Genomic DNA, 20,464 nt, shown 5'->3' with positions numbered 1-20,464 from the left:
GGAGATGTCAACTATGCTTATCCCTGTCTCTTGCTTTCAGGGAATTTGATAATCAAGTGGAGAAGTTTTTAAATTAAAAAAACATTTTCCCCCTAACTTGTGAGTTTGAAAATTGCAAACCTACAGAAAAGTTGAAAGGTTAATACAATATATCATTCCTCTAAAGTCACTAACTTAACATTCGTCACATTTGTTTCATCTTTATATGTCTAAAACTTTTTTTTTTGCTGAACTCTTTGGAAATAAGTTGGACGCATCTTGTTTCACTCAGAAGTTCTTTAGCACACATCGTCTAAGAATAAGGATAGAACAACATGATACTACCGTTACACCTAAGAAAATTAGCATTATTTCAGTAGTATCTAATATTTGGTTCCTACGTAAATTTCTCTGGTTATCTCAATGTCCTTTATGGCCTGCCCTACCCCCAATTCAGGATCCAGTCCCCGTTCAGACATTAAGTATTTTGAGTGTCTCTTATTCTAGAACTGTTGTCTTCTCCTATGTTGGTTTTCATGGCATTGACTTATTTGAAGAGTCCAGGCCAATTGTCTCCATATTCTGGATTTGTCTGATTGTTTTCTCATTGATTATGTTTAGATTAAATGTCTTTGGCAAGATTACTACATAGGTGATATTATGTACTTACTACACCACATCAAGAAGCACATAATGTCAGGTTTTCTCACTATTTTGATCATCTTGTTTAAGTGGTGATCCCCAGAACCCTTTATAATAAAGGTATGTTTTTCCCTTTGTAATTAGCATGTGGGTGAATATGCTGTTCCCTAACAGTCTTTCTCTCAGTAGTTGTAGCATCCATTGATGATCATTGCCTAACTCCGTTGTTACATCGGGGGTTGCAAAATAGTGGTTTTTCTAATAATAGCATTCTTTCTACATTAACTGGCATTCTGTAAAGAAGAGCTTTCCTTTCCTTTCTGTTTGAGTATGTCTATGGATTCTGAAATTCTTCCTTTTGTAAACTTAATGTAATATAATTTATTAACACTATTTGTAATTGTGATGCCCATATTGTCTTACATTTGACCTTAAAGCCAGATCCTATGTCCTTTTGAAACAATCCTGTAAATCTTTGAGAACATCTTTGCTTTCTGACACAAGATGTTCTAGGCTGTCTTTGAAATTTCCTTGTCCGAGATCTAGAATCAGCCATTTCTTCAAGGAGCCCTGGTTCCTTTTATCAGGGAATGGCATTTAGAACCAAGATCTAGGTGTTAGGTATGCTCATTGCCACTGAGATGTCATTGCTTCTAGGCTTTTACTGGACAGAACTAGGAAGTATACATTGTAAACCACACATCAAAACCTTCGTATCGAAACCTCCATTCAAATCATATCTATGGATTCTTCTTCCTCTTCCCCCAGTCGTATCTGTATCCTTTCTCTGTTTCCCCGCATTGATGTGTTTATTCATTTGCTCTGTCTGTACATTTGCTATGTACAGAATGGTTTGAGAATCATAATACCAATACCACTAACAACAAACCTATAAAGTAGATTCGAGGTGTTTTCTATAGTTTGCTGTCCTTAGACTATATGCCGCTACAGTTGTACAGTCAGAGTATTATATGCAAAATATATTTAAATTCTCTTTTGTCTGTAATTTTTAATCAATTTGATTTGTTTTGATCAATTTGATTTGTTTCTTACTGAGGTAAAATTCGTAGATACCATTATGTAAGCTTCAGAGGTACAGTATTATAGATCGGTATTTATATACATTACAAAGTGATCACCACCATAAGTCTAGTTACCACCCATCACCATACAGTTTGTTTTTGCTTCTCTTAGGTTTGGGGCTCTTTTTTCCATTCTTGATTTAATTTATCAATATCCGTAATAGTCATTATGTTTTGAGGCACATTAGAAAAGGAAAATTTAGTGTCTTGATCCCATACAAAGGAAAGGAAGAAGGTGAATGGGCTTTTAATGATTGAGGGAAACTCAAACTAGTTTTTTTTTTCAAACCGGTTTTTCATTTCTTCCTTGTTTCTTCCATTGTAAGTTTAGCCTCGTAGCCCTTGAACCCTAAGGTAGAATGTTGGAGCTGGAAGGGTTCTTGAAATTCCGTTAGCCTAGTTCCCTTATCTTCCAAATAGGAAACTGAGGTGAAGTTGTGGCTTGCCTAGTTCTTTATTAATTTGGAGATCCTATGAGGCCTTGCCTGATCTGAGCCTTAGAATGTGGATGTCTGGCCTTTGGTTTGGCTTTTTCCTCCCCAGGCTCATGCTCAGGTACTTTGGACTTCTTCATTGTAATTGCTTTTTTTTCTGGGGACTAGAGATAGGGACTGCATGCTATGAAAGTGTTATTGATTACAGTGCAGATGAGGTTCGCAGAAAATCTCTGGTTCTCAAGTTCCCTAAACAGCAGCTTCCTCCCAAGAAGAAACGGCGAGTTGGAACCACTGTTCACTGTGACTACTTAAATGTGAGTATCTACGTTGCCTCTTTCTGACCAGATGGGGTTCTCATTGATTCCTCCAGCCCTCTAACCCATGGCTCTGGCACAGCCTTAGATTGTCCCTTTGGCCTTGCCCTGAAAATTATGTGTACTGTTCATGACAAGATTTCTAAGCTATAGCTAGAAAGTATTGTGTGTTTGTTTTTCTTATCTAAAGAAGCACTCTGATTTCTTGGTTCTCCCTAGAGACCTCATAAGTCCATCCACCGGCGCCGGACAGACCCAATGGTGACATTGTCCTCCATTTTGGAGTCTATCATCAATGACATGAGAGATCTTCCAAATGTGAGTTCATCGCATTCATATCTACAGTAGCAATGGCAAAGCCCTTTGTTCTGTCTGTGATTTCAGGTAGAGGGCAATAGAGTATACTTATAGGTGTGTGGAACTCCTCTGATTCTTTGGGATGTAGTTTTTTGGGTTTGTTTTATTTATTATTTATTTTTTAAAAAAGATTTTGTTTATTTGTCAGATAGAGAGCACAAGCAGGGGGAGCGGCAGGCAGAGGGAGAGGGAGAAGCAGGCTCCCCACTGAGCAGGGAGCCCGATGCGGGGCTTGATCCTAGGACCCCAGGATCATGACCTGAGCCAAAGGCAGACGCTTAACCATCTGAGCCACCCAGGCGTCCCTATTTTATTTTTTTTTAAATAGTTTAGTAGACAAAACCAGACCTACCTGCTTCATCTAGAAAGATGCCTTTGAGAGTTGATGGCCAGGTAGACAGAGGTAAGATGTGAGAGTCTTCAGGAATTGGCTCTGACAAGTGTTCTTTGCTCATGGATAGTGCTGTCTCTTGTTTGCACAGACCTACCCTTTCCATACTCCAGTCAATGCAAAGGTTGTAAAGGACTACTACAAAATCATCACTCGACCAATGGACTTACAAACACTCCGTGAAAATGTGCGCAAACGCCTCTACCCATCTCGGGAAGAGTTCAGAGAGCATTTGGAGCTAATCGTGAAAAATAGTGCAACCTATAATGGTAAGAATCACCTGTCCCTTGACTGCAAAGGTCACCTTTCAGATCCTTATTTGTCTCTTATTAGTCCCAAATTCAGATGAGATTGGACTGACTGAAAGGATCTACAGTGTATGAGTGCATTTTGGGCTTAGGAAAATCAGATAGTGCACATTTTTGTCATTTAATGTTACTTCTTTTTAGTCCCACTTTTTAACGTATCCTCTGGAGAATTTGGAGTCTATCTGGTGAAATGAAACAGTTGCAGGGAGGTTAGTGGGAGGAAGAAGTGGGCCTGATTAAATAGAAGGGAGAGACAGTGTGGATGGAACCTATGCAGAGTGTGTGCATGTGACCATATTTGCTGTGTGTGAATCTTTGATGTGATCTACAGATTTGTTATAGGGGCTCTTACATGTTCACTTTGCTCCACATCTGGCAGGGGACGGAGAAAGAAATCTGCGTTCTGTGTCTTAAAAGGGTAGGGGGACACAGTACAGCTTCTGCATGTCAGGGATCAAGGTTTCTGATCTCCACTTGTATCCTTGAGTGCAGATTCGTGTATAAGTGTGGGGATTAAGGGTACAGGGAGAGAATGAATCCCGGCCTTGCCACTTACTGATTAAGTTACCTTAGACAACTTATCTTAGACAACCTCTCACAGCCTTCTCAGTTTTGTCATCTGTAAACGTGGCAGTACCTAGATTCCGAGACCTTTTATAGCAAGCCTGACCCACTTATCTAGTCTCCTGTCTGATACCTGGCTCCCATACCTACTAGAGACTCCTCCTGCCAGATTCAGCGTTGTATTTCGCAAAATAGCCTATGCCATTTCTTCATGCCCTTTGCAGTCTCTGCCCTGTCTGGAATGCCTTTTGCTCCCTTCCAGTGGGAACATGCCCTGTGAATTTCCTTTCATATTTCCAGACCAACTCATATCATCTTTTCATGAAGACTTATCCACACTGCCCAAAAGACCCATTTTTTAAATTTTCTGTTCTTCCTAGCAGAATTAAATCAATTTTTATGAGTCTTACTATGTTCTATGTAATGACTTATGTATCTGAATCTGGCATCACTTTGTGACCTCCTGGAGAGACTGTCTTACTCCTCTTTGTATTTTCAGGGCCTAGCAGAGTGCTAGACACACACAAGGGAAGAACACATTTGTTAGGCCCAACTGTCATTCAAGTTACAAGGATAAATACTTAAAAGTCAGATTGGAAGAGGAATGAGGTGTTAAGAGTCGACTTTGAAAGTACAGAGCCGAGGTACCTGTGGGTCGTTTAGGTGGAGATGTTAAAACAAAATGGAAAAGCTGAGTTACGACCTTGTCCCAGCCTTAAGCGCCCCCCGGCTCAGTCCTCCTCCTTCCTCCTACCCCCGGCTGATACCAGTAGCAGCGGCACTGCCGGTGGCTGCAAGGGTTTTAACTTGCACTGTCTTTCTGATCTCACCGTAAGAGGTCTCTGAAGTGGGCACTACTGTAATCCTCATTTTACAAATGAACAGATAAGCCTGTAGTGTTCAAATAACCTGACTGAGGTGGTCACACTGCTAAAAAGCGGCAGAGGTGTGAATCCATTCTCACCTCACAACCCTGAAGCGGTCTTCTGCAGAAGTGCTGGCAACCTCCTAATTGATGGATCAAGTGGCCACATTCCAGAAATCCCTGTTTATTTAAACAACTTCATCGAGATCTAATTCACATACTGTACAATGCACACATTTAAAGTGGTGAGCCTTAATGTGTATTACCCATGTGGGAGCATGTATCGGTACTTCATTTCCTTTTTATCGTCACATAATACTCCCCTGTATAGATACACCGCATTTTTAAAACGTGTTCATTGGTTTGTAGACATCTGCGTTATTTGTACTTTTTGGTTAGTACAGATAATGCTGCTGTGAATTGTGGATAAGCTTTTGTGTGGACATTTGTTTTCATTTCTCTTGGATGTATACCTAGGGGTGGAATTGCTGGTAACACATGGTATACGTTTAACTTTTTTGAGAAACTATCAAATTGTTTTCCAGAGCAACTGCAGCGTTTTTAATCCCATCAGCAGTGTGTAAGGGTTCTAATTTCTCCACATCCTTGTCAACACTTGTGTTATTGTCCATCTTTTTTATTCTAGCCATCTTGGTGGAGGTGAAGTGGTATTGTGGTTTTGATCTGCATTTCCCTGGTGTTCCAGGGAGTGGTGTTGAGCATCTTTTTTCCCAGTTTTACTGAGATAGAATTGATACACAGCACCGTAGAAGTTTAAGGGGTACAGCATAAGGGTTTGGCTTACTGTGGTGTGAAATGATTACCGCAGTCATTTTAATAAGCATCTATCATCTCATATAGACACAATAAGAAGAAAAAGAAAAAAAATTTCTTCCTTGTGATGAAAACTCTTAGGATTAACTCTCAGTAGCTTTACTGTCTGTCATCCAGCAGTGTTAACTGTAGTCCTCCTGCTGTACAAGTACTCACTTCTCTCATAATTTCAAGTTTCTACCTTGTGACCACCTTCCTCTGATTTCCCCCTACCTCTGGTAAGCATAAGTTTGATCTTTTTTTTCTACGAGTTTTGTTTTGTTTTGTTTGTTTGTTTTTAAAGATTCTCCGCATAAGTGAGATCATACAGTTTTTGTCTTTGATGTTGAACATCTTTGCATGTTCTTAGAAGTCTCTTGAACTCCAGTGTGTTTGACACTATGGACCACTTGTAGCTTCTCGATACTCTCTTCTCTCTTTTCTAGGAGTACTTTCTCTAATGATTTCCTATCTTTTTCATTCTCATGACTTCAGCTACCATGTATCCACTGATATCACTGTCTCCAGCCCCTACCTCTCTTCGGGACTCCATACTCGTGTTTCCGGTTGCCTGCCAGACATGTCCATTTTTCAGTGCCCTACTGGCAACTCTTTATCTGGTTGCCTTATTTAGACTGATGATATTACCATCTGGAAATGATGGCTGTCATTGGTTCCACCCTCTCTTCCCCACATTCATAGATCACTAAATCCCATAAATTGTAACCTCTACAATTTGCTGGAACACATCTCCTTCCTTTCAGTCTCTGTTGCTGCTTTCTTAGTTGAAGCCCTGTCCTTTCTTGTTGGACCCCTTGCAACAGCTTCCAAACTTTCCCTTTGCTGCTTGCCTTAATTCTTCACACTGTGTGATAGGGTAATTTTTTCCAAAACAAATTTGAAAAATTTTTCCAGCATAAAATCCTTAGTGGCTTTCTGTCACCTATGAGACCTTTATAATGTGGCCCTGCTGCCTTTCCAAGTTCCATTTCCTGTTTCTCCTCCACACATACCTGTATTGCAGTTGTACCAAACTGCTTGTGGTTCTTGTGAAATGTGGTGCCTCACGTTTCTGTTTATTTCCTTACTTTTGTATCTTTGTATACTTTTCCTTCCCTCTGGAATGTCTTTCTACCCTATTGTCTACCTGATGGACCTCTACTCTTCATTAATGACACTACTCAAATGTCACAGCAAGCCTTCCCTACCTCCCAGTATGCAGATTTAATTGTTGTAAAAACAGCTTACAACATGTTTTATATGCAGCCCTACCATATTTCCTAGCAACCAGTGTATCCCTCTATTTGCACTATACTCAGTTTTTTAAAACTTCATTATGGAACTTGTTAGGTATGTACAGAAGTAGAGAGAATAAACCTCAGCACACCTATTCATCTAGTTCAACAATTACCCTCATGGCCGATTCTTTGCTTATTGTTTAGTTGGTATTTCCAGACATCATATCATTTTATCCACTAAATACTTCAAGCACTCATATTCTGTCTTGGGAATGATTTATTTTCATGTCATTTTCTTTGACCCAAGAGCTAAGGTAGGAATTATGTCTTATTTTCTCCTTATTCATCATTGAACACATCGCAGACCATCATTAATCATCCGTTGAATGAATAAACAATGCTGAATTAATTGATTAGTTGAGAATAGAGTTGAGGTTTGGGGCCTGGGGAACAGTTATATGAATGGATAGACAGAGGAAGATAGTCAAGCAAAGGATACTGAAAGGAAATAGAATACTGTCTAGATGAAAATGTTTTAACTATCCCTATAATGAGCTAAAATCAGGGCAGCCGTAAGTGGGGACTGTAGGAAATAGTTCGAGGATTTTCTGAAGCTCCCATTATGGATTTCAAGGAAACTAAATAGTCTGAGATGGGATGGAGAGTCTTTTATGACAAAGGCTTTGGATTAACCATATGTTGGGAGGACATCACAAACCATGAGTTGTGTAAAGAAAAATTGCAATCACAAATTTTATATGCTAGGTATGGCGAGATTATAAATCATGCCTTCATCTCCTCAGCCATCCTTAAACAAATTGTCATTCCCCATCCATGGTATTATTATTTTCAAGGTATTAAAGGCAGGAGTATCAATAGTAGTACTGTGGGATATATATAAATAAGGAAGAGACTTAAAATTAGTTTTTTCATCCATCCTGTATATCTGCCATGTTGTTTGTTAGCACTGAAAAATGGAGATAAGACTGGTATATCTGTCTAATCTAGCAGCTAGGCTGGTGTCTGGCACATATTAGGTGTTTAAGTAAATGTATTAAAAGTCTAGAAGAGGTATTGGCAGCTCTCGTCTCCCATTTTTAATGGTCTCATCTCTTATTGTTCCTCTATAAATTTAGGTCCAAAGCACTCATTGACCCAGATCTCTCAATCCATGCTGGATCTCTGTGATGAAAAACTCAAAGAGGTAAGATATTTAAAATGAGAGAAAGGCAGGGGCAACTGGCTGGCTCAGTCAGAAGAGTAGGCAACTCTTGATCCCGGGGTCATGAGTTTGAGCCCCATGTTCGGTGTAGAGATTACTTAAATAAATAAACATTTAAAAATGAATAAATAAAATGAGAAAAAGGCATGGAATTTGAGGGGAGCTGGTAGCAGGGTTGAGGAAGGAGGGACCGTAACAGAAAGAAGAGTAGAGAAATGTAGGAGTAGCAGATCTTTAGTGTGTTAGAGACTGGAAGGGACCTTTGAAATCTCATAATCCCAATTCCTTCTTTTATAGGTGGAAAAACTGAGATCCGTAGAAGAAAATTACTTGCCCTGGGAATCATGGTTATTAAGGAGTGTGGCTAGGATTGAAATCTAGAACCCACATAACTTTAGAAAGGGCCAAGGAAAGTGAATTTCCAAGAAGTCAGCTAGAGCTAAGAGACTGTGTTTTGGCAGAGAGGAATTTTAATTTTTAAAAGATTGACTTTGGAGAGGGAGTGGGGAGAGGGGCAGAGGGAGAGGGAGAGAGAGAATCTTAAGCCCCGCACGGAGCCTGACATGGGGCTGGATCTCACAACCCTGAGATCATGACCTGAGCTGAAATCAAGAGTTGGACGCTTAACCGACCAACTGAGCCACCCAGGCGCCCCTGAAAGATTTTCTATATTTCATTTTCTTTTTTTTTAAGATTTTATTTATTCATTTATTTCGGGGGGGGGAGGAGCAGAGGGAAAGGGACAAGCAGACTCTGTGCCAAGCATGGAGCCTGACATTGGGCTCGATCTCAGGACCCTGAGATCGTGACCTGAGCCAAAATCAAGAGTCAGATGCTTAACAGACTGAGCCACCCAGGCACCCCTATATTCCATTTTCTTACCAAAAAAATGGCACCTTACAAACTTACAAAAAATGGAAGTATGATGATGATGTTAATATTAAAGTAGACATTTCATAAAAGAGGATAATCAGATGGCTGATAAACATGGAAAGATTCCTCAACTTGATCATTGGGGAAATGCAAATTTAAACCATGTTGAGGTACTACTACATGCCCACCAGAAAGGCTAAAATCTAAAAAGACTAAAAAATAATTTAAAAAACTGGTGGTACTAAGTATTTGTGAGGATGTGGAGCAATTGGAACACAAACTTATTCCTAGTATAGTCTGAAACGAATTTTTTTTAAAGATTTATTTATTTGACAGAGAGAGTACAAGTAGGGGGAGCGGCAGGGAGAGGGAGAAGCAGACTCCCCGCTGAGCAGGGAGCCCGATGCAGGGCTCGATCCCAGGACCCTGGGATCATGACCTGAGCTGAAGGCAGGTGCTTAACCAACTGAGCTACCCAGGCGCCCCGAAACAAATTTATTGGGTTAGATTCGCTTATGTAAAAGTCACTAATCAACAATATGTTGTGTTTTCAGCAATAGTTTACAGCAAAAACCGTGTAATATTAAAACTAACTTGGTAGAGATGTTTTTGTTGTAGGAGCTAGGTTATCAATTCCCAGGGATGTGTATTTTTGGTGATCTACAAGAATAGAAGATAGAATACCTAAAGGAGTGGTTGGTACATCCCTTTCGATTCTTTAACGAGAATATCATTTCTCTTATTTGGACTTTTGCCTAGAACTGAAGTTGAGAATTCAAAGTTAGGCTTTTTTGGGCAAGGGCAGTAGACAACTGAACCGTAAATTATCCATAAGTTTCTGCAGTGTTACACCTCAGGGAAACCTCTGTTTTTCCATTGCTTTGTTTCGTATCAGAAAGAAGATAAATTGGCTCGTTTAGAAAAAGCTATCAACCCCTTGCTGGATGATGATGACCAAGTAGCATTTTCTTTCATTCTGGACAACATTGTCACCCAAAAAATGATGGCAGTTCCAGATGTAAGTAGTCTCTGTGCTAAATATTGTGAAGATAGTATAGGGGAAGGGAAAGGACAGTAAGATGTGCGTGTGTATGTATGCTGGGGAGTCTGGAGGGTAGTGTTTGTAAATTCAAACTGGTATATAATTTAAAAAACTGATCTTTTTGCCATAAGAGTGTTTGATCATTAAAATCAGAGGCCAGGAACCTGTGGATATAGAGCGATTTCTTTGTTCCTGTTGTTGAAAGCTCCTGAATAGCCCTAGAAAGAAATTAGAATGCCACCTAATGGGAGGCTTTGGATTGAGAGGTGCTTCTTGATAGGTGGCAGTTTATTTAATTATCCTGTGTTTGTTGTCTTTTTGATTTTCTTTTTTTTTTTTTTTGTCTTTTATGTTATGGCAGGGCTACCAAGTTGACTGTATGTATCATGTTTTGGTAGTGATTCTCCCTTAGGAATGCTGAACTGAATTTCCTTTTGTGTTGTAGGCATATGTTATATATGTGTTAATGCTATAAAACTTCTGGATGGGACTGGGGAATAAGAAGTTTTAATTGTGAGTATAGAGCAGGGTTTTTTCCTTAAAGGAATTCATGAACCTCTTAAGTTATAGACAAAATCTTGTGTGATTATGTGTCTCTGGGAAAGGGGGTTCATAGCTTTTGTTGGAACCTTAGGAATATTTGTGACCCAATGAAGGTTGAGAATCTCCAGTATAAAGAATGGTTTCCATTTAATTTCTCATGTTTTCTGTTTTCTAGTCTTGGCCATTTCATCACCCAGTTAATAAGAAGTTTGTTCCAGATTATTACAAAGTGATTGTCAGTCCAATGGATTTAGAGACTATACGTAAGGTGAGTGATTTGATCTAAAATGTCTTTTTGGAAGCCAGTAAATTTGTACATGTATCTGAGTCCCCTGGTTCTTTTAATCACAGAATATCTCCAAGCACAAGTACCAGAGTCGGGAGAGCTTTCTAGATGATGTCAACCTTATTCTGGCCAACAGTGTTAAGTATAATGGTGGGTATTTCTCCTTTTTTTTTTCCTTTCCATCATTCTATTCATCCAGTTTTAGTTAGCATTATTAAAATTTAATTGCATGAAGTAGCTTTGAATAGTACTCTGCCTTTTTTTTTTTTAAGCGGGCACATATTTTAGTGTGTTTTGTAAAGTTTGCTAATAACTTTTAATGATGAAAAAGCAATGTACATTAATTTTTTTATACTTTAGAAAGCACAGAAAAATGAGAAGAGAATAAAAATCAAATGGATATTACTTTGGGCTTTGAGCCATCACTGCTTTCCGTGAGATGTGAAAATTCACCTGTGCTCCAGGCCCTTAGATGGAGCTTAAGGAAATGTGTGACTATAGACCATAGTGAGCTTCCTCAGAGCATGGAGTTTTGGCCGGTACATGAACCAATAATATACGCCAAGCTAGTTACTTAACTTCCGTGCTAACTACTTAATGTGTTGGTCGGAAAGACATAGTCACTCTGCCCACGTAATTCACAATCCAGTTGATGGAGAGAGGCTGTTAGAATACAGCTTGACAAGGGCGTATTAGAAGGATGTACAAAGTGCACTAGAGGAGAAAAAGGAGCACCTTCACCTAAAGGTTAGGGAAGGCTTCACAAATAAGCTAATAAAGATCAGTTTTGAATGACTCACTTGTTAACTAAACATTGATTGAGCACCTAATATATGCTGGCTCTGATAGATGCTACAAATATAAAATCAACTTAGATATGATTCCTGCCCCCAGATTGGTTGTAGTTTATTTAGGAAAACAGAAAAGAAAATTTACAGAAATTGAATACTATGCTAGATGTATGCACAGAGTGCCAGAGGGACACAGAGACAGGCTATTTAAATCAGAGTGAAATTAGAGGAAACTTTCTGGAAGAGAGTTATCTTAAGCTGAGTTCTAAAGGATCAGGGGAGTTTGCTAGGCAAAGAACGTGGAGGAGAAAACGTTCTAGGCGGAGAAGAGCGAGTGGTATGTAAAGATACAGAGGCCTGAAATGACATTAAAGGCTTGAGAAACAAGTTGTTGGGGTTGCAGTTACGTGTACATCTTGGTGAATGACTGGTTATATGTAAAAGTCTCTAGGAGTCAAATCCTAGAGACCCTTGTGTGTGCCCTGGGTCATATTTAAGAGATTCTACTTTCTCCTAAGTGGAAAGACATTGAGGAATTAAGCAGTGAAATGGTGATCTCATATAATTCCTTAAGCAGAACAGAAGAGGGAGCTAAGGGCATTTGAGAGAATTGCCTAACATACTGAGGTCTCAACTAAAAAATCCACATGGTTGTATGACTTTTCTGCAGCAGTATTCAGCAGCCCGACTAGTGTGGCTGTACATTTGCTAGATAGAAGGGACAGAGAATTTGGAGGGAGGAGGTGAAGGAAGGGACAGCCAGAAAGACAGATGAGGAAATGGACAATCGAGAAGAGAATGTTTAATGCCACGGAGGAATGAAAGAACAGGGCAAGTTCAGAGAACGATACTTGACTAGAACTTTATATATATCATTAAGGGAAGGTGGTAGGAGATGAGCCTTCCATTTTTCTTTCATCTGAGTTGGTTTAAAAGAATCTGCTTTCTCCCTTGTGCTCTTCTTATTGCTCATCGGAAATTAGAGAGTGGAGATGCCCTTTGTCAGGTCAGTTATCTCTCCATTATTGTCTCCTGAAAACACTTAAAGCTGATTAGCCAGAATTCTGGTAAAGGAAATGTTGAGAGGCTCACAGATGTCTAAAAATGATTTTAACAAGTTAATAAAGCAAGAGTGTTACAGAAAGCCCGCTTGGCCTTGGTGATGGCTGGCTTAAGATATAAGGCAGGTTTAAAAGGAGCTAATATAAGGCAATAAGAAAAACCCAGAAGATGCTAAGTGAAAAATGAGCAAAGGGCAGACAGGCAAATCACAGAAGGCCAAAATTAAATAGCTAATGAACATGAATAAATATTCAGTTGCACCCAGTAATGAAAGACATGCAAATTGAAACAAAGAGGTACCTTATTTCCCACCCATTAGACGAACTCAATTTTTAAATTTTTTTAAATTTTTTTATTTTTTTAAGATTTTATTTATTTATTTGACAGACACAGCGAGAGAGGGAACACAAGCAGGGGGAGTGGGAGAAGGAGAAGCAGGCTTCCTGCCGAGCAGGGAGCCTGATGTGGGACTCGATCCCAGGACCCTGGGATCATGACCTGAGCTGAAGGCAGATGCTTAATGACTGAGCCACCCAGGCGCCCCTCAATTTTTTTTTTAATGGAAGTATTCAATGCTCATGCTCTCACATTGCTGTGGGCAGTATAAACTTCTAAGACATTTCTGGAAACCTCTTTGGCACCCTTGGGAGACTTAAAATAGTTAAGTGAACAGACTTTATTTTTTTTTTAAAGATTTTATGTATTTATTTGATAGAGCGAGAGAGCACAAGCAGGGGGAACAGTAGAGGGAGAGGGAGAAGCAGGCTCCCCACTGAGCAGGGAGCCCGATGCGGGGCTCGATCCCAGGACCCTGGGATCATGACCTGAGCCGAAGGCAGACGCTTAACCATCTGAGCCACCCAGGCACCCCTAAGTGAACAGACTTTATAATCAAGTAGGCTTGAATTTGAATATTGGCCCCACCACTTAATAGCAGTGTGACTTTGGGCAGGTAACTTAGCCTTTGCTTTCCCGTCTGTAAAATGGGAATAATAATAGGACCCTCCTCATAGGGCTGTTGTGAGGATTAAGTAAAATAGTGCACACTAAGTGTTTAATATATGTGCATGGTATATACAACATGGTAGAATAATCTGCCCTAATCAGAGATGTAGACAAAGATATTCATGATAATGTAATTTATATTAATGAGAAATAACCTGAATGGTTAATGTAGAGGGAATGGTTATTGTGCCATCTGTATGATGGATTATTATATAAAGATCGAGCGCTTTCTTAAAAAAAATTAATGACAAAAGTATTCACAATGTTAAGTGAGAAAAGCAGAACACAAAACTTAATTCATCTCAGTTAACACATTTTAAAAAAAGACGTGTATGCATAGAAAAAACTGGAAAGAAACACATCAATGTGATAACAAAATAGTGGTTATTTCTGAGATGTAGGGTTAGGGTTTTCTTTGTTTTCATCTTTTGTGTGTTTTCCAAGTTTCCTGCTAGTATGAGAGGCAGGAAGCTCTTCCTAGAGGTTTTTCAATTTTCAAGGATGGTGATTATAGTAGCTAATTCTATATTCAGTACCTTCATTGCCAAGCCGAGTAGTAAAGTAGAGAAGGGTGGGGAAGAAGTTCCAGGCAGAGAGCACAAACAGAAAAGTAGGTGAGAGTGCCTTGGACTGGGAAGTGCAAATAGTTGGTTTGGCTAGGGTGAAGAGTGGGGGCTACTTTTGGTGGTAAGAGATGAGTTTTTCAAGGTACCTAGGGTAGATCTCAAAAGGCCTACTATGTCACACTAAGCCTTTAAAAGGAAAGAGGATCATATCAGGTATTTTGGTAAGGTCATTCTGGAAGCTATGGATAGATCGGAGGGGAATTAGATATAGAGACCAATAGAGAAACTGTTGACAGTAGTCTAAGTTAAAAATACTGAGGGCTTGGGGCGCCTGGGTGGCTCAGTTGGTTAAGCGTCTGCCTTCGGCTCAGGATCCTGTGATCTAGCCCCGCATCGGGCTCCCTGCTCACTGGGGAGTCTGCATCTCCCTCTCCCTCTGCCCCTCCTCTCCGCTTGTGCCCTTCTCTCTCAAATGAATAAGTAAAATCTTTAAAAAAAATACTGAGGGCTTGAGCCACGGTTAAGTAGCAGTAAGAATGGAAAGATGGGGACAGATTGTAGAGATACTGTGGAGGTAGAATTGATATTTTCATAAGTGGTTGGAAGTTGGTGTTGGGTCGAGGGTGGGGACAATTCAAGATGATGCAAAGCACTCATGCTCTTGGGTGAAAACGTAAATGGGTATAAACTTTCTAAAGGACTGTAAATGTTCATTACTTTTGATCAGTTTCACCTCTGCGGAATACTCCACATACGTGTGTAAAGGCATGTGTACAAATATACATGTTTATAATTGCAACGTCATACAGTTGACCCTTGAACAACATGGGTTTGAACTGTGCAGGTCCATTTATACACAGATTTTTTACAGTAGAGTATGGTAAATGTATTTTTTCTTCCTTAACTTTAATAGCATTTTCTTTTCTCTACAGTATATAATACATATAATATCCAAAATATGTGTTAATTGACTATTAATGTTATCAGCAAGGCTTCTGGTCAACAGAGTAGGATCTTTATTGGTAGTTAAATCTTTGGGGAATCAGAAGTTATACGTGGATTTTTGATTGCACAGGGTGTTGGTGCCCCTAACCCCTGTGTTCAAGAGTCAACTGTAATTGCAAAAACATGGGAGCACTTTGAATATCCAACAATAGGAAACTAAATAAATTATGGTACCTATATATGATGGAATACTACTTAGCTGTCGAAATGATAATTAGGTAACAAATAAGGTATATTTGTATATGCTGATATGAAAATATTCAAGATGTATTGTTGAAAAATAGATTACTCGACAGTATGTACAGAAGGGGTTGCAAACTCAGATCTTATAAAGACCAGATAGGTATGAGTGAAATGGGCACAATAGGGACTGATGAACTGGAGAGCACATACCCATCTAAAGGAATCAGTCACTATTTAGCTCATTTGTTGCCATAGAATAGAATTACTAAAAGGAGAGATGGAGGATAATTTTCACTTTGTACTTGTTTGTGCTTGTTTGAATTTTTTTAATTGAGCACACAATACTTTCATAATTTAAAAAAATTCCACTTTCGGAAGGATGGATAAATCAGATGACCTCCAGAATTTTGACTTGGGTAACTGGTGGCGCCATTGACTAATACAGGAAATAGAGGAGGAGTGGTTTTGGAGAAAAAGTGGTCAGGTTCAGTTTGGGCTGTGTTGTATTGAGCCAAGTGAAGACTTAGTAGATAGTTGGCTATATACATGTTCTAAGCTCAGAAGAGAAGTCATTACTGTAAATATGGATATTTTTTCAGATCATCAGCATATAAAAGTAGAAGTAGATGAGCTCAAATAGGGACTAGGGGTATATTCCTTGAACCCCCGATGCTGTATGTAAAATATGGTTGTATATTTTTCCAGGTAGAAAGACCATAGTTTTATCAGATTACTAAAGTTGTATGTAACCCAAAAAAGTTAAGACCCATTGTTTAGTTGAGAGAGAATGTAGGAGGAGAATAGACTTGACAAATTCCAACATTTAAGGGATCAGGTGGAGAATACTGAGGAGTGGCCAGAATGAAAGACGGAAAAACGGAAGAGAATTAAGACCTGGAAACCAAGAGAAGAGGAAGGTAGCCAACAGGTCAAGTGCTACATAGAAAACGAGAGAGAATGGTTGTTAGAAGAGCTGTTGCAGTGAGGCGGTTAGAATCGAAAGCTGGATTGCAGGGGCGCCTGGGTGGCTCAGTCAGTGAAGTGTCCGACTCTTGATTTTGGTTCAGGTCATGATCTCAGGGTCATGGGATCAAGTCCCACATCGGTCTCCGCACTCAGTGCGGAGTCTGCTTGTCCCTCTCCCTCTGCTCCTCCCCCTGCTCACACTCTCTTCTCTCTCTCTCTCTCTCTCTCACATAAATAAATAAATAAATAAATAAATAAATAAATAAATAAAATCTTCAAAAGCCAGACTGCAGAGGATATGAATGAATGGAAAGTGAAGAAGTAGAAACTGAAATTTGTCTGTGAAGGGAAGGAGGAAAACTGTAATCAACATATGGAAAGGGATGAAGGCATTTGGACAGGGGACCTTTTTATAGGTGAAAGAAGAGAAAATTAAGGTTATGAGGTGAGGTCCTTATGGAAGGTGGGAAGATAGGCGCTGAGAAAGTTTCTGCCCGGTAGCCTCTTATTTTCTCTCCAAAGTAGGAAATAGGGTCTTCTGCTGACAGTGGGTAGGGTGGTGGGAGAAGGAATTTGAAGAGAAATGCTGATAAGGGTTTGAATTATCTGTTGTAAGAAGTTTGAAAAGTAGCTGACCAGGGACATTTCAGAACTGTTGAGAAGCCTTTGAGGGTCCAGCTGATGTTGGAGACCATTCATTTTTTTAGCACCATCAATTGGCACAGTTGTTTAATTGTGAGGGAACTAAGAAAGCAGATGATAGAATTGATTCAGGATTGGGATCTTGTTTTCTGGGTGTGTTGGAAAGATTGGAAATTGAAGGTGTCAGCAAGGGAAAAAAAAAAGGTTGAAGTTTGAGCTTCTTAAATTTGTCACCAAAGAACCCTTTATAGCAGAGGATTGTAACTACATAGTCTCTGGTTTGGGGGATATCCCAAAGCAGCTCTACAAAGGCTTGAAATTTCTTGGCAATTTGTGTGTGTGTTTTTTTTAAGATTTATTTGTCAGAGAGAGGAAGAGCGCACATAAGCAGGGGGAGCAGCAGGCAGAGGGAGAAGCAGGCTCCCCACTGAGCAAGGAGCCCGATGTGGGACTTGATCCCAGGATGCTGGGATCATGACCTGAGACAAAGGCAGATGCTTAACCAACTGAGCCACCCAGGCATCCCTGGCAATTCGTGGTTTTTTTTTTTTTTTTTTTTTAAGATTTTATTTATGTAAGAGAGAGAGAGCATGAGAGGTGGGAGGGTCAGAGGGAGAAGCAGACTCCCTGCTGAGCAGGGAGCCTGATGTGGAACTCGATCCTGGGACCCCAGGATCATGACCTGAGCAGAAGGCAGTCGCTTAACCAACTGAGCCACCCAGGCGCCTGTAATTCATGTTTTATCTTTAAAAGTTAATCAGAGTTTGCATTTGACTTATCTTTGCTTTCACACACTTCACATTTCTTACCAAGTTATTTTCATTTTTAAAAAAGATTTTATTTATTTATTGAGAGAGGGAGACAGAGCATGAGCTGGGGGAGAGGCGGAGGGAGAGGCACAAGCAGACTCCCCGCTCAGTGGGGAGCCCGACATGGGGCTTGATCCCAGGACCCTGAGATCATGACCTGAGCCAAAATCAAGAGTCGGATGCTTAATTGACTGAGCCACCCAGGTGCCCCCAAATTATTTTATATCATCCCCCAACCTCCATCTTCAAATACAATTGCTAATTGAAGGGAGATGTACCACACTATATATACATTACCTTACTTTTTAAAGCATGGGAGCTGATGAGGGACGAAACAAAAGCCAAGGGAGGCTTGATAGATTGGGAAATAGGAATTAATGGGCTTATAGGCTTGTAAATTTTCTTGAGGTCAGAGGGAATGAAAAAACTGGACAGGATACAAGGCTGTGATTAGGAAGTAGGATATATGGGGTGCCTGGGTGGCTCAGTTGTTAAGCATCTGCCTTCGGCTCAGGTCATGATCCCAGGATCCTGGGATCGAGCCCCGCATCGGGCTCCCTGCTCCACGGGAAGCCTGCTTCTCCCTCTCCCACTCCCCCTGCTTGTGTTCCCTCTCTTGCTGTCTCTCTCTTTCTCTCTGTCAAAATAAATAAATAAAATCTTGAAAAAAAAAAGTAGGATATTGGAATTGAAACTTTCAGAAGTGAATTTGTTTTCAGTTAAGGACAGCATTCTGGATACAGCCTTGGATATGTTTGGCTAGAGTGGAGCTGCAAACCGTGGGCATGAAATTAGCAAGGATTTTGGATGGGTAGTACAGGTGAACATTAGAGTAACCCACCATGATGGGGAGGGATTTGGAGCAAGAGGGGAGACTCTGCCACGTGGATAGGTCCTTGGTGAATGTGAGTAGGTGTGTGATGGTGAGTAGAGATGAAGAGCAGCGATCTCAAACTCAGGCGGCTTGCAGGGGCCAGGCAAGTAATGTAAGTGAGTGAGGTGGGCCAGGTGTGGATTGTAGTAAATTAGAAGAGTATATACTCCATCTAAAGAGTCCTATACTTCATTTGATTGTTGTCCGGAGGAAATGAGTATAGTGTTGCTGGGTAGTCTTAATTTCTCAAGAGAAGCGGATAATGTGGATTTTTGTGTGTGACATTTCCCAATTTTTACATATTTGCAAATAACTTGAAATTTCTAAAAAATTCTGTGGGCCAATCAAAAACCTCTATCTGCAGGCTAAGTCTGGCTCCAAGGCAGCTGGTTTTCAACCTCTGGCACAGTAGAGAACAAGTCTCAAAATAGGGGAGATTTTTTTTCCCCAAGGGAGAGTAAATAATGATTTGGTAGCAGCAGTGGACAGCCTAGAAGGCTGACTTTTTCTCCTCTTAAACAAGTTGATGAGAGTATAAGAAACTTCTGACTAGGGCCGTAAGGGTTCGTAGTGTCCTATGATACAAAATGTGACATCTTTTGTACTAAAAAGGCATCAATCATGGAGTTGAAGGCCACATATGAGATGTTTCCTACTATGAGGTACCCATATACATAATAATACTTTTAAAATTTTGTTGATTTGGTCAGATTTGAACATGCCTCTGTTTTTAAATCATAGTAGTAGGGTCCAGAACAGTGTATCTAGTTAATATCGACTCTTGCCATTCTGATCCTTCACACATAGTATCACACTACATATAAGCATATTTCTGTATTATTTTATATAACTCCATCAACTTACCCTGTATTATCACGTGTGTGTATGTGTATAGTATGTAGCCAGAATGCTAGCACTGAGGCTAGGCTCATTAGGCAGCAAGTGGAAGATAAGGAACACTCCATATACAAGTGCGCCTGGAAGGGTGCAGGACATGTCAGAGGACTGTCTTGTACTTAAGTGGTGGTGATGGGCTGCACACTCAAGAGTTGAACCCCTTATGCCTTCTAGCTACCGCATAGGTACCGAATCAATCTCAGAGCCTCTCTTTATGTTCACGTAGCATTTGAAAAGAGCATTAATAATCAGGGAAACCCAAAGCTTGGGATTGGAGCTATTTGCAGTAGTCTCAGAAGGCACATAACCTCTCATGTCTATAAAACAAGAGAGGCGTATAGATCAAGAAATCCCTTCTGAAAAACACAACCCAAACTTTTTGTCAGTCTTTACAAAACCATAAGGTCATAAGTTGTTGATAGAGGTAAGTTAGTACTTAATGTTTGGTTAAATTTGAAGTGAACTGTATCGTCTGTACCAGTAGGTGATGCCAAACTATTCATAATATTTCTTTTCCCAGAGAATTTCCTAGCAAGTTCCTCCTCTAGGCTCTACAAACCAAAAATTAACTCTGATGAGAAGCCATCTTCAGGGTAGGCCTAGGAGAGGTAGATCATGTGTCATTAAACCTGAGAGCCTGAACTTAAAGAATGCACAGTGGGACCCGACGATCGAGAGCAGATATAAAATAACTTTACAAAAAGAACA

General features: G+C 40.0%; 1 protein-coding gene across 7 annotated transcripts in view; it reads left to right on the top strand.

Annotated features, from left to right (window-relative positions):
* Nucleotides 1-20,464, top strand: part of TAF1 (TATA-box binding protein associated factor 1) — a 74,547-nt gene that overhangs the window by 27,126 nt on the left and 26,957 nt on the right. For all 7 annotated transcript variants that reach the window (XR_004298064.1, XM_032393789.1, XM_032393788.1 and 4 more), the window contains 7 exons: nt 2,346-2,454; nt 2,674-2,772; nt 3,294-3,471; nt 8,127-8,194; nt 9,981-10,103; nt 10,846-10,938; nt 11,022-11,106. Coding sequence is in view for 6 of the 7 variants with exons in the window: in XM_032393789.1 (XP_032249680.1) it covers nt 2,346-2,454; nt 2,674-2,772; nt 3,294-3,471; nt 8,127-8,194; nt 9,981-10,103; nt 10,846-10,938; nt 11,022-11,106 (755 nt within the window). In the remaining variant the exon portion in view is untranslated. The remainder of the gene's footprint in view (nt 1-2,345; nt 2,455-2,673; nt 2,773-3,293; nt 3,472-8,126; nt 8,195-9,980; nt 10,104-10,845; nt 10,939-11,021; nt 11,107-20,464) is intronic.

The sequence above is a fragment of the Phoca vitulina genome, unplaced genomic scaffold (genome assembly GCF_004348235.1).
Source record: "Phoca vitulina isolate PV1807 unplaced genomic scaffold, GSC_HSeal_1.0 scaffold77, whole genome shotgun sequence".
Taxonomy (NCBI): Eukaryota; Metazoa; Chordata; class Mammalia; order Carnivora; family Phocidae; genus Phoca; species Phoca vitulina.
This window is presented reverse-complemented; position numbering and strand designations above follow the sequence as displayed.